General features: G+C 37.2%; 1 protein-coding gene across 25 annotated transcripts in view; it reads left to right on the top strand.

Moving 5' to 3' along the window:
* Positions 1-9,201: 9,201 nt before the first annotated feature.
* LOC129578685 (protein dead ringer) overlaps positions 9,202-14,533 on the top strand; it is a 53,571-nt gene continuing 48,239 nt past the window's right edge. For 5 of the 25 annotated variants that reach the window (XM_055467621.1, XM_055467614.1, XM_055467610.1 and 2 more), the window contains exons 1-2: positions 10,226-11,161; positions 11,869-11,972. In XM_055467621.1, coding sequence (XP_055323596.1) covers positions 11,919-11,972 — 54 coding nt within the window. In that variant the 5' untranslated portion in view covers positions 10,226-11,161; positions 11,869-11,918. Of the gene's footprint in view, positions 11,162-11,528; positions 11,973-14,533 lie in introns of all 25 variants that reach the window. The other 20 variants (XM_055467620.1, XM_055467609.1, XM_055467601.1 and 17 more) reach the window with 17 other exon arrangements.

The following is a 14,533-nucleotide window of genomic DNA, read 5'->3' as shown; positions in this document are numbered from 1 at the left end:
TACAAATGTCCGTGTTATTAAGCCAAATTTTGCAACATTGTATTGAAGTTCCAGTATTTTGTTTAGATGCCTGCATTTGTCCGATTTTATTTTCGCTGGCGTCAGTCGTTTTAGTGGGAAAAACATGAGCCTTTTCTTTCTATTCGAGTAAAGCCAAATCAGACTAAACGAACTAAACGATGACACGCGTTGCATTGCCATTTAACGCAAAATCCATTAAATGAAATTGATCAAAAAATGCAATCATCAATCGGCAATTAAGGTGCTGCGAAGCGAAAAAAGAGAACAAACAATTTGCAAACGATAATAAAATGTTGACTCTTTTTTCTTACGCCGAATTGACTATTGGGATTGTGGCGAGTTGTAGGTACATTGTAGAAAACTACGCAAGAGAGTGAGTGAGAGAGAGAGAGCGAAGTAAACATATCTTACGGCGACAGAAAACATACACGGGCCGGCCAGCCAAACAAAAACACCGGACAAACACAAAGAATAAAATAAAGAAAGAGAGAGAGAAAAAAAAGGCGCACACACACACGCCACAGACCGACCATAAGACCATGGAAACGATGCTATTGTAGAAGTAAAATGCTAGCATTAAAATTTTCTAAACAATATTAAAATTTCATTTTAATAAATCACGTTACTCGACGAACATTTTTATGTATTCCCTATGTGTGCTCACTTATGCCGGCAATATATGTTTGTATATACATATATGTATATTATAATATGTATATATATAAAAATGCCTCATATCGATGATGCAAAACGGCGGAGCGCGCAAACGATGACAGCAATAACCGAGCATACATATGAAATTGAAATATAATCCCAAATTGGAAAGCAACAACCAACCAGCCAGCCAGCCAGCCAAAGCGTACTCATAAAAACAACAACAACACGAAAGAAACAAAAGAAGAAAAAGAAAAAAAAGAGGTACTTGTTGTTCGATAGGAGTAGGAAGTCGAAAAGAAAAACTGCATTCAATGCAGTGTTGATAATATATACGAAATGGATTAGCTTTTTTATTTTATTTGAAATGAATTCGGTCGCAATTTATAATGTGCGGTTTCAATTTCAATTCCATGCTTAACGGTTAAGAAAGTAGAAACATATTGCAACCCTTCAAATGACCGTCGTCTGATCGATTGATCGAATGAAGAATGGAAATAATCTGGTGAAATCAACACGACACAAACACACACTCTCTCGTTGTGCCCAAACCTGAAAATTCATAGTTCGTTTCAGTGTCAATGAACAACAAACCACATATCGCCTGTCGACACAATTTAATGCATAATTTTGTGTTTTATTCGTGTTTGATTTGAAGCGTTTAATTTTTCTTTTAATTCGGTCACGCACATCTTTCACTCTACTGCGTTGTACATTTTTATGCCTTTCCTCTGCGAACAAGCAATAGAATCCAAACAGACGTCTTGAGTCGATAAAATAGCACACGATCTCAACGACACATTAACTCCATAAAAGAAGAAACGAAAAAGAATGTTTCGAAAACGACTATGGAAAAAAAACTTGCGACGTAAAATGAAGACAACTACTGAGCTGGGGTAAGAAAATGAGGAAACGAACAACAAAACCAAAAGGAATACGACTTCATCGATGAAGCCATAATAAAATTGATTTTAATCGATCCAATTAATATATAAAGAAATGAAAAAAAACACAAAAAATTCCGCATGGAATTTAAATACGACAACTTGGCGTACCAATGCGCTTGTTTTTCTTGTATTCATTCGTCGATGTTACATATTCTCTCTGTTTTTTTTTAGCATAATAATGCCTTTTTCAACGACACCACTCGATACATGCATATTTTTCGATTTTTGGTTTGACTTTCTCATACTTTTGAAGCGAAACATTTTCACATTTTCCCTCGACATATTATAACCCTGACATTAAAGCAATGTGCACATTTCTGCGGAAAGAAATCAACGAATATTAATATTTCCGTACAATTCATATTCACGTGCTGTGCTGTACGATGGTGGTGAATTCTTCGCAGATTAGCAGTTCTATAGTTTCTGAGTATTTAATCGATTTTCTCGGAAAATCCAATTTAATTGATCCCATATTTCGGCCTATGTAGGCAGACTCGTATGACTTTTTCCATGAAATTCATATGGTAAGGCGATTTCGATGTACAACAGCAGCGATAAAGTCACATTTTTTTGGTATTAAGTTATTTATTCGATGTATGGGAAATGTATTTATATTTGATATCGAGTGTTGAAAATCTGTGCAATGATTGAATCAATTGAAAATGGTTGCATTTTCATACATTGGTACAAATGTCGAGAGTCTCGTCTAACCAAAGAAAGAAAACGTTTTAGATACAAGTGAAAGTATCTAAATTTAAGGAGGTTACCACATCCCAAACAAGTCGTGGCAATGTTTGCTTTTTACATGTTTATTTTTGTGTTCAGTGAGTTCGTATCCTCTGTTTTGTTCCCAAATAATGATAACGATGTATAATGATCTCATCATTTATAAAATTTGAAAGTTCCAATTGACATTGGAATTCCTATTTCTTTTTTTTTCACGTACACATATTTCTGACTAATATCTGTCTATTAGCGTGTTTCCTGTGTTTTGCAGCTAATTCGAGGTTTGTCAAATAGAGAGAAAAAAAAGCGCCAAATTAAAATTTCGACCGCATCGTAAAAGTTAGTTTTTGCATACATGTTTCACTGACAGATAGATAAGCAGCTTATTAGTTTGATTTGATTTTTGTGCAAACAATTAGAGTGACCATGAAGGCGAAAAAAACGCTATTTTGTTGACTCTGGTGTGTATTGTTCAAGTGAAGCAATGCCTCGTATTACGTTCGAAGAATAATAATTAAAACCATCAACACAACTGTGTTTAATTGAAACTGTTGAGAAGGAGGTCAACTTGAAGAAATTTTTTTTTTCTTCTCTTCAATTAAGATACCATTTGAAATGGTCAGTGGTCACTCCTCAAGGAATTTCAAATAGAAACCGAAAAAAAATGGTTTATTGAGGCAAATACAATTAAATATCCCCGAATATGCATGTAATGCTTGCAATTCGGTTGCATCGAAGCAAAAACTATTGATTACAAACCAACACGAAGTATCTTTAATGCATGTGCGCTAGCCTCAAGCCCTTCATGAGCAGACGTATTTTTGAAATTAGTGTCATAAAAGATATTCGAAAACGGGGTAAAAACAAAATAACAGGGCTATAAAATGAAATTGGAAGCAAAAAGTAAATTCCATCGAATGTTCACTGTCACCAAATGAAAAAGAGTGCGGTAAAAGTGCGCAATGTCAGAGAAGCGCACAGACGTTCCAGCAAAACGAGAAAATGTTTAGAAATGTTGGCCATAAATGCCAACAAATACTGTCAAATACTATTTTAGTTTGATAAGTACACTGAATGTTAGTAGCATATTCGAATTGGTTATTTGAGACGTGCGGTGTTCGGCAAGGCGAATACAGCAAATGAACACATATTCACTGTGAACCTGAACTGAATTTTCCCTTATTTCATATTTATTTCTCATTGATTGTCGATTTTCTTTCTATTCTTTCTATTTTCTGTCTTGTGTTTCTTCACTTGGGCTGCATTTTAATTTGATTTGTTTTTATTTTTCGTGTTCATTTTTCATACATATTTCTCGCACATAATTTCAATTAGTAATAAATTTGCAATTCGTACATGTTCCGCAGGACGTTTGATGTGAGAACCGGTATGTGTTTAGCAGAAAGAAAGCAATATAGGCGATTGGACAAAAGCCGAGATAATACGATTCTACGCACGGGAAATGCATCGAAATCCGGTCGATGAATGGATTTGTTGAGAAAGCAAAAGCAACGTGCGACTAACTCACAGCGAGAGAAAAAAGAATCACATCATCGATGAATGGATTCAGGCAATTCGTTTCCAGTTGCTGTGAAGACGAACGATATCCCCGAACGAGAGAGTTGCTGTTCCTTTTTTTTAATCTTCTTCCTTAAGAAATCTTCAATAATTTTATTAAGTCGATTTAGCAATTTATTTTCCAACTTCTTATCGGACATTTATATAAAATTTATTCGCGTTCTCGACTAATCGATTTGTGGATTTATATGCACAACCGATTTCGCTTCTTTCGATGACCGAGGGGAGTGAATGAATTCCAATGATATGTTCGGGCGCGCAACTCAATGAATGAGAGAGAGAGAGAGAGAGAGAGAGAGAGACTGTGAGATGAATGGGAAATTGAAAATAATTGTTTGTAGGAAAACAACGAACGAACAGCGATCGAGAACCATTTTCAATGGAATAAAATCTTGAAGGTGCGCGATGAGCGCACGCGCACATACGCTCATTCGTATCAGCCACATTGAATGATCTCTCTCTCTCTCTCACTCTCTCTCTCTCTCTCTCTCTCTCTCTCTCTCTCTCTCGCTTGCTACAAAGGAACGAACGGAACGGAATATGTGAAATAAAATCGAATGAAGCGAAAATAAATTAAAAGCTTAAAAAGTTACAGGGAATAAAACGAAGATAAACCATAACTTAGTTTATTGAATGAATAATTTTGATCACGATCGATTCGATTGGGCTGGTGTCTGTGTGTCTGTGTGTCTGTGTGTTTGTATGGATATACAAAAGGTGTTTTGATGTAATTTTGTCGGATTGTTGGGATGATGCGCGATTGCCGCAAATGAAAACCCATGAGAAAATCAATATAACAGGTATAAGCCCGGCTGGCAAGAGAGTCAGAATGAGATTGTTCTTTGCCGCATCATGAGTCGAGACGATGCTTTTTCGGGTAATTCTCAATCGCACTTTTATTTATTTGATATCATTGAACGGTGTGTCGGGTAGCGAGAGCTGCGCAGCAATTGGTAATAAGTATCTCTGTATTCGATAAATATATCGTATTCGCACCCGAACTGCATTTTTTCCCGTTTACGCCACACTCCGTTCCAAAAGACATTGTAATATGTGTGTATGTTGGCTTTGATGGCTACGGAGATATGCTGCTTAACACATTGACCACCTAATGGTTATATCTTTTTCTTAATCATATATGGCCGGTGGGCGCATTAACACCTCATTCTTTTCCGTCTCTTTGATCCGTTTCAGCGCGTTACAAATTTACAAGAGAATCATGGATTCATTGTGGCCACCGTATTTTTTTTTCTTCTTCTGCCTCCTCTCCTTCACCATCCTCGTGTAGGTTCATTCATTTTCTGCGCGTTCCTGTACGTACAATCTCAGGGCATGTATTTATGACAAAATAAATTAATTTCTTCATTTCATTTCGGATCTTTTTTTTTCTCGCTCTGAATGTGAAACGTTGTTTTTCTTGGCCCGAACACGGTGCACGTAAGTAGTTGTGTGGCGATAAGTGTTTTTGGAGTTTTCGGTTTGTGTGATGTCTCTTGTTCTGGTGAGGTGTTGCCGAAGCGCGCAGATAGAGACAGACGCTCAACGAAAGAGAAAGAGAGAGAGAGAGTTGGACAAGTAAAGCCAAGAGCCAAAATGAACTTACTTAAAATGTCATTTTTCTCCCAGTATACGAGCTCCATTCCAGGTGGCGGCGAATGTGAGTAGTCACAGAGGCATTGACCTTTTTTTTCACTCGCTCTCCTCATAACCGTGCTTCAAATAAGAGGCTGATTAATTGACTTTTTATTTGTCTAAGTAACATGTTAATTATATCACGCACCTCCGAAAAATTCGACGAAACAACCAACGATGGATGGCCAATACATTGTTATTATTGAACCGACCATTTGTTTTTCTCTCGAATATAATACGAATACACGGAAATGCGTGCGAGTCTATGACATTTTCACACAATAGACAAATGGACCGTGTATTATTATTATTTGGAAAATCGACTTGTCTTTTCATATCTCAATAAATACCGAACAAAAAGAGATATTTGTTTAAAAAGTAAATCATTTGAATTTCCATTGGATTCATCACCATTTCATATTTATTTATTTATTCAACGGTGTGCCGTGGACAACGATGCGATGTATGATGTGTGATGCTATGTGAATTGACTGTGACACATGTACGCCATGTAGCAATTAAACGATTTCACTCTTTCATTTGCATTGTACGCATATCAGAGATAATCAAAAGACACAATAATAACAAAGGATTACCGCGAACGACGACAACAGCAACGCAAAAAAATGAGAAGACAGAGTTCCACATACAAAACACATAAATAAATGGTTTAGAATAGCCTGATTTTCTTCGTACAAACCATATAAATAAATAAGTATATTTCGAAGCGAACCATAGATCTGAATATCAAATGAGTCGTATTCATTGCATTTATCATACACACATACACATACAAGCAGCTTCACACAAGTCTTTGCCCTCTTCATATTCTTCACAGAGAGAACTCTTTTCATACAGAAATAAATAGCAATAATTGATTCTGAGTGCGATACGAAGAAGAAGAAAAAAAATCTATTAAATCTAGAATAAATGTAAACCTACTTAGTAAATAAAAGGTGATTTGTCGCCCGGTATTTATGTGTGCGCGACAAAAGAACAACTGAAAAAAAAATTGTATAAAAGCCACGAGACAACAACACAGAAAAAGAAAAGAAAAAGAATAAACTGAGCAGCAAATAATAGGAACAGATTGAATAGGAAAAGCAAAATGATTTTTACCACTTTGTCACACAAACATTACTGATTGTGTGTTTTGCTTTTGGTCGCACGGGACGTTTTCTTTCTTCAACAAACGTCCATATGGAAATGTATGCGCTTCTTTGGTAGATGGTTTTAATAAATCTGAAAAATATCATAATAGAAAAAAACCCATCGGAATGACTGCAATGACTTCCATTGAACGAGAGAAAATATTATGATGGAAAAAAAAGGGGGAATCAAAGTCATTTACTCATTAAATGCGATCCGGTCAATGTAACATCAGACGATGTACCAAGTAATTGGTCCATCATCACACCGGTTGTCGTTGTGGCTTCGTGCTTCTCATCATCATTTGTTGCTTTTTTTTTATATCGATCCATCCAATCCATTGGCACTGTCCTGATGATCGCCATGCCACATTTATTATAAACATCTAATTCCAATGACAAGTGGATATCGCGTCAACAACAGAAGCAATATCACCGGTTATTGTGTGACTTAAAAAACACAACACAACACAAACGGTGCAATGACATTATGACAGCCGCACAATGAATGCAAACCAAGCCAAGAATCCAGCTTTTTGAGCGACAATCGGTGGAATGCAATTCAAAATGCCTGGTGCGATTACAAAAAACTATGTTCTCGGAAAAATGCGCCCATTTCAATAGAGCAAATGAAATCGACAACAGTTTGAGTGAATCAACAATTCGATACACCGATTGAGTTCGTGGAGCTCCAGTTTGATATAAAAAAAAAAGAGTCGCATTTAAATGAGTTGTCAAAATTCGTTTGATTCAATTTCGGCACAATTCATCATCATACGATTTGATTTGAGCCTATCTAAAGTTAGCATTTTTGCTTTTGGCTTGCACATTCGATGTGTTATGCATGTGTGATTGTGGATGCTTGGGCTAGCTATGTTTTTCTTTCGTACATTTTTTTCCTGCCTTTTTTCTGCTGAATGAGTTTTCAAGAAGCAACAACACACACACTGACATAAAATGCGAACGGAAATCCAACATTAAGACGAAGCGAGAATTAAAACTCAGATTTTGTGTGTGTGTGTGTGAGAGAGAGAGAGAGGAAAAGAGTAAAATGAAGAAGAAATATCACTCAGAATTGACTAAACTGTTGCGATCGAAGAAAATGTACACATTTTAGGCCTTTCCGTCAGCTCAGCTGTCTAACTTAATCGGCCGATATTGTTTTTTTTCCATCCTCATTCGTCATTTCGTCAACATTTCACAAGCCTCGGGGCATCGAATGTTCGATTGAATGAATGAAAAAAAGAGGAATATTCGCGTATTTTATTATTTCAAGACTAATGGCACATTTGCTCATGTGCTCATTCAATCGAAATAATTAATGAATGAAAACTGACACATCCTTTTCCATTATTTTTCAATTCAGCCATAGGATTTGTCTTTTTTCGTTCGTCGGTCGTTGTGTGTGCGTGCGTGTATTTGATTTGTTTTCGCCTAGCATGATGAAAATTCTGCGAATTTTCAGCGAATCAGAGGCGCGCATGCGAATGCACAAATGAAGGTCATCGAGGGAAGTTATTCGAGTTTACGCTTTAAGAAAACAATTGAAAAAAAAAAAAATTAATAACATTTTACAATTTTAATAACACTGTGTGTGTGTGTGTGTGTGTGTGTGTGTACAGTACATATATCGAGTACTCGTGGATACACTTTCCTCTCTTTCTTATTGTGCGGTATTGTGTATCCGTTCGCCGCATTTCTTTATTCGCCTTCAAATTGTTGCTATTACTTTTAATGTTATTAGTTATACCTACAATAAGCGAATTATTGCAATAAAAGCAACAACAACAGTGTACAACATCGATATTAATATGAAAATCGAGTGCCTAGAGTGAGGAACAACAATGAAGCAGCAGCAGTGGCAACAACAACAACAGCGGCGAAACAAAAAAAAACAACACACAAATTGCGACGATAAAGCTCCACCTCTTTTAGAGGCGTCACCTTCTATAAAAGCAACCTTATCATTTTTATCCCCGTTTATAATATCGTTTTATGATTTTATTTACTTTGTATATAAAATTGGAATGTATAAAAGCGCTTGGAACGCCGTGTTTCAATTGCTTCGTATGTACGCTGTCTTCTCGGTGTAGTCGCGCACGCAGTGTGCGCGCGATTCAACTACATGTGCATAAAATGGGCAAAGAGCACGGCATACACACAGCGAGAAGAGAGAGAGAGCACCATGAAAATATACAAAACCAAAAAAAAAAAAAAAACGAAATGGAAATAATGCCAAAGTGTGAGCTTCAATGCGCGCTGGTGGAATCAACGCGTTGTTCAACCAGCCAAAAACCGACAAAAATGTGTGTTGTGTGAACCAAATCGAGTACGAAAAGAAAAGAAACAATAATAATCATCATCATAATAAATTTTCGAACAAGCGCACATCGTCAAATGTGAAAACATAACAACGATGACGCCGACACCGAAACCGAGACCGACACACAAACACACACAAACACACCGTCTTCGTTTCGTTCGAATCGAGAGACAGAGCAAAGGAGAGTATGCGAGGGAAAGAGGGAGGCCGGGCGAGTGTGTGTACGTTCGGCCGAAGCCGAAAACAGATTTTCTGTACAAGCAAAGAAGCAGCAGCAGCAGCAGCAGCAGCAACAACAACATTCAATCAATACGTAATCGCAATTAATTTGATCCAAAGTGCTTTGGCTTGGGATTTTTCACCCATGTATCCAATGGACGTGTCTATGTGTTTGGTGCTGTGTACATCATTTTCGCTGTTTTGCCGTTCGATGCGCCTCGATTCCGAATGAGCTATGCTTTGCAGCCGCTCGACACGAACATTTGCATCTTTAACCCAAACCAATACACGGTCAGATATAGTTGCGCGGCGTAGTTGCTGTGTACAGGTATGCATAATAAATAGACTCAATCGTTGGAACGAAGAAAACTATAGCGATTCTGAGGTAGCACGATGTGATGTTCATCGAAACGCAGAGAGAAAAGAGAGACGTCGCTGTCGTTGTCGTTGTCGTTGATCTGTGCAAGTGTATGATTGGTGTTCGGGTCTCGGGTACGTGCGTGTTGGTGTCGGTGTATGTGTGTAAAACACACCAAATCCGGAACGAACAAACAGCAAATCGTCCAACAAAACAGTTGCGAGCGCAAACACACCGACGAACGATGAGAATTGCTGTGTGTTTCGGGTGCTATTGAGAAAAGGGTCCGAACGAGCGACAGAGAGAGAGAGAGAGAGAGAGAGAGAGAGAGAGAGAGAGAGAGAGAGCGTGCGCACGTTTTCAATTTACACTACTACGAACGACGACACAACAGCACACACCGAGCTAACGATTCTGATCGTAAAAGAGGATATGCTCGCACATTCGAAGCGCATGTACAAACGAATCATTGGAACTGAGCGACGAACGTGTATTGGTGCGTACACATACAAGTCAACACAAACGGTGTGAGAGAAGAAACGAATGAGCGAACGAAAAAAAAGCAACAAAAACTAAGCAATCACAATTCTTCGGTTTGGAAAAGATTCTTCACTCAAACCGACATCATTCGCAGTCCAAACGTGCTGTAGTTATATCCACCCGATGTTTTAGTGTTGTTTCAATTTTTTTTGCGGCAAATTTCTTTTCCGTTCACGAGCTCATCTGTCGCCTGAAGTGGTAAAAGTGATCAACAGAGAAATAAATTAAATCAAATTTTTAAGTAAAAAAAAAGCGAGCAAATGAAAAATCATCATCGACGAGAGTGAAAAAAAAAAACAAATTTGCAGTGAAAATTGATTAGTTCCAATCGACAAAAACGAAATTGTTCCAATCGTGTTTGAGAGAAGGAAAAAAAAACAGAACAGTGCAAAAGACTCAAAACTGCGACACGATAATTCATTTGATAAATCATAATCGACTTTTATCGACAGAAGAAAAAACAACCGAATAACGGCAGAAAAAAAAACTCAACACGAATAGTTCATAGATGACATGACGAATCGCATCGCAGCAATTAAATCCGAGTTATTACGGTGATTTTGAAAACGATTTTTACATTGCCGCGACCGAAACACATGCGAATGGATAATTTCTCAAGAGATCCAATTATACAAACGCAAGCAAATGACATAAAATTCCAGCTCTAAGATTTATCAGTATTTAACCAAATGACTAAACAAATTTGATGTGAACATTTTAAGTGTGCAAAAAGAGAAAGAAATAATAATCGAGCGAGAATAAACGAGTGTCTAGAGACGGTTTATTGCCATTGTTATAAAGTTTTTGAATCGAAATCAGCGAGCGCAAAGAACAAAAATCACTTCTTGTCAAAACATTTAAGTGAAGGGAAAAAAACCGAAATCAAAAAGGCGGAACTAACTGGAATGCGCAAAAAGAACACAATTTAAGCAAAAAAGTGCGGAAGAGACATTGTTGTAGTGATGAAAAGTGTCCGAAATTCGAGTGGCATCGACAAACGCTAAGCATTCGCAAGGTAACTGTTATTTTCTCTATTTGATGAGAAGAAGCACAGCCGATCGATTCCGAAAGAGGCAAATTCGCTGTGTGTTCTTGTTCTATCAATTCATAGGCTATAATCATTTCATTTTTGCGCGCGCGACTGATAAAAAAAAAAACAAGCGAAGAACCATCATTTCATGCAGCATCATTTTTCATCCGAATTTTTGGTTGTTGTTATTGTTCTTGTTGCCTGAGCACTTATTTGATTGAATGCGATTAAGCGATAAAAATGAACCGTTAGTTGGAGTTTTCGAATTGTAGCCTATTTTTTTCATCTTTTTTGGCATCCAAATCAAAAATGTTTAAAAATCACAAAATCATTTTCATTCTTTCGATTTCAGATACGTTTTGAATAGTTGCAAAAAAAAAAGAAAATCAAAATTTCACAAGTGCAAAAAGAAACAACAACAATAAAACAAACAGTAAAAGCAATCGCATAATCGAACAGTGTAATTGCATCGCGAGAAATCACAAATAAGTCAAAATCGAATAGGTGTAATCGAAACAGAATCAGAAGCACATTATTTTTGATTGCTCTGTGGTGTTTTTGTCATTGTTTGTAATTATTTTTTATTGCGTTCTATTTCTATCGAAAATATTCATTGCACCCCACATCGCACCATACGCACACATACATTACAAACGCGCGCGCAATCTTTTCTAACGGGAAGCAATAAATAGTCGCCAAAATTCGCGTAAAAAATCGTGAACCAATTCCGATCTTCAGTGAAATGGACGAAAGGCGAATCGACAGAGATTCCGATTTAGGCGACGATTCACCAATGGTAAGTTTTCACATCATTCCCTCCACAACAGACAAACAATCACAACTGAACTAGGCAAGAAAAGACAAGAAAATTTCACAGCATTTTATTGAACATTCGTTGATCGAAGCAAAAAATGTATTGAATTGAAATAAAAAAACTAGAAATGAAGAAAATGAGAGCCTAGAAACGCTGATCAATAGAAAAAAAAGAGAATCGAACCACTAATCATTCGAATGCATGTGCTATAAAATGGTTGAAAGTATGCGAAGACAGCGAATAACTGCGCTTCAAATGTGCCAACAACATCGATATCGATATGGTTGATTGATTTTCATACACAATGCCATTTATGTAGGTCTTCAAGTGATCTAGAAACCGTCATCATTTTCGCGCGCGCCATAACTCGTGTACCTGTATGCAAGTTTCGCACATACACCATGACATGTCCGAAGCAATGGCAACAACAGCTACAGCAAAATATAACTGTCATGACGAACGAAACGAACCTCGATTGCAATAATAATCGCTCGAAGAAAACCTCATGCATTCGCAACAAAGGTTGCTGCTTATTAATCGTTGATTAACCCGTATGTCGGTGAATTTAGCTAATAAATTTCATGTTTAGTTTCATGTTCTTCACTTCTCTCTTTGTGTGCATATTTTAAACTTTTAATCACTTTTCTCGACAAAACGACAAATACCGATAAGTCTCAATTCAATGTGGTTAATTTACAAAACCAAAATAAATCCAATTCAAAGTCGATTTGATTGTCATCTCAAACATTATGACATCCCGTCATCTTTTTTTCCCGCTTTATTTGCTCTCTCTCTCTCTCTCTCTCTCTCTCTCTCTCTCTCTGTCATACTGGTGTTTGAGCTGCAAATTAAAGTCGGCCAGCTATTCAACATTTCCTACGCGTGCACACACAGACCGAGAAAGAGAGGGAGAGAGTGAATGTTCAATTTTTGCTGAATCAGACCGAAATATTCGAAATCGCCTAACGATACACTCATAATCCAATGCATACTTAAATGCGATGTGAATTCCATTTTTGCCATTAAATTGTATAAACCCTTATTATTGTGGCGAACAATTGACATATGTCCACCAGCGCATGATTATCGGAATCACATTTTCATGTCAAAATATTCTATCCAATAGAATTGAAACTGTTTTCGAGTTAAAAATGAGCATGGGAATCAAACGGAAGTGTTTGTAACCGAGAGATATTCTTGTGATAACATCAGATCGATTTAAAAAAAAATATCGTTGTTTAACGATGTTTTGCATCGATGTTACCACATTCAAATGTTCGACCATCACTGTTGATGTGTTGACGTTTGTGTGCCAGCGTTTGCCTGTTCAGAACATTCAATTGATTTCACAAAAGCCGAAAATTCAGAAAGCCATCAAGTCAAACTAAAACAAAACCGATTATCTGACGTGCATTCGTCGCTCAATTATAGCGTTGTGGTTGATGCTGTTATTGTTGTTTTTGTTTTGTTTTTCGCTCTCTCTCTCTCTATGTTCGTTTTTCAATACAATGCGGGTGTGTTTTGAGTTGCTGGTTAACAATTCGTTATAGTTTACACACACACACACACAATCCAACACTCGCATTTGCCGTAAATTCAAATTGAACGAAAAGTTTCACTTTTTCTATTTGCTCAACCACAAATAATTGTGCCGTTTCAATTTCAATTTGGTTATTGATCATCGAAGTTAATGGAAATAATTGGGGGGGACGACGACTCATGTTGCCGAGACGTATTTAAATGAAGATATACCGCCGATATGATTATCATTGTCACTACACACTTTTGACAATTTAAATTGGGCATGACATTGTTTGAATATCATTTGATCCGTTTATTTGTGGGATTGTGATATGATGCGATCATGATTTCCCAACAACCCATTCTCTGGTGGTTCAATTCCATTTTGACCGGCCCATCATTTCAGATCAATCATTCGGATTGGCATCGTTGAGGGAGCAAGTTGAAAATGCATTCTCACAATCAAAATTCATAGACGATCAGAGATTATGGTGGTTGGCAATCGCAAATCGATCAAATATTCATAACGCCATGCTCTGAATAGAGTGAGAAAAAAAACCCAGATGCGTTTCGAACACTTTTGTGTGTTTCTCTTGCGTTGACCAAATGCCAATTTCATGCACACAATGTGGCAATCCCAAAAATTCAATATTTGAATATTCAACAATGCATCGAATGCTAATAAATGCTATTACTGACGCCTAAGATACTTCGATGCTTTCGATCAATTTTTCAAATTACACATGAAATCGACTTAAATGCAATATTCCGCATGCCGAACAATGCCAACATCGGTCCATACACACATTCATACATACAAACACTTTGGCCAGACGGTCAAATCTCTCTCAATAGCATTTGTTTGGCGAACGACTGGTCAATCGTACGCAATCGCAACACGTCACACGATTATAGATAGATATTGTTGGTTTCTTTTGCATTTGCACGCGAGCGCTCATGGGCACACGCCATTCTCACACACACACACACACACACACACACACACACACACACACACACAC

Source organism: Sitodiplosis mosellana, unplaced genomic scaffold (assembly GCF_009176505.1).
Source record: "Sitodiplosis mosellana isolate CC-2019 unplaced genomic scaffold, AAFC_SMos_1.0 Smas_scaffold_6226, whole genome shotgun sequence".
NCBI classification, from domain to species: Eukaryota; Metazoa; Arthropoda; class Insecta; order Diptera; family Cecidomyiidae; genus Sitodiplosis; species Sitodiplosis mosellana.
This window is presented reverse-complemented; position numbering and strand designations above follow the sequence as displayed.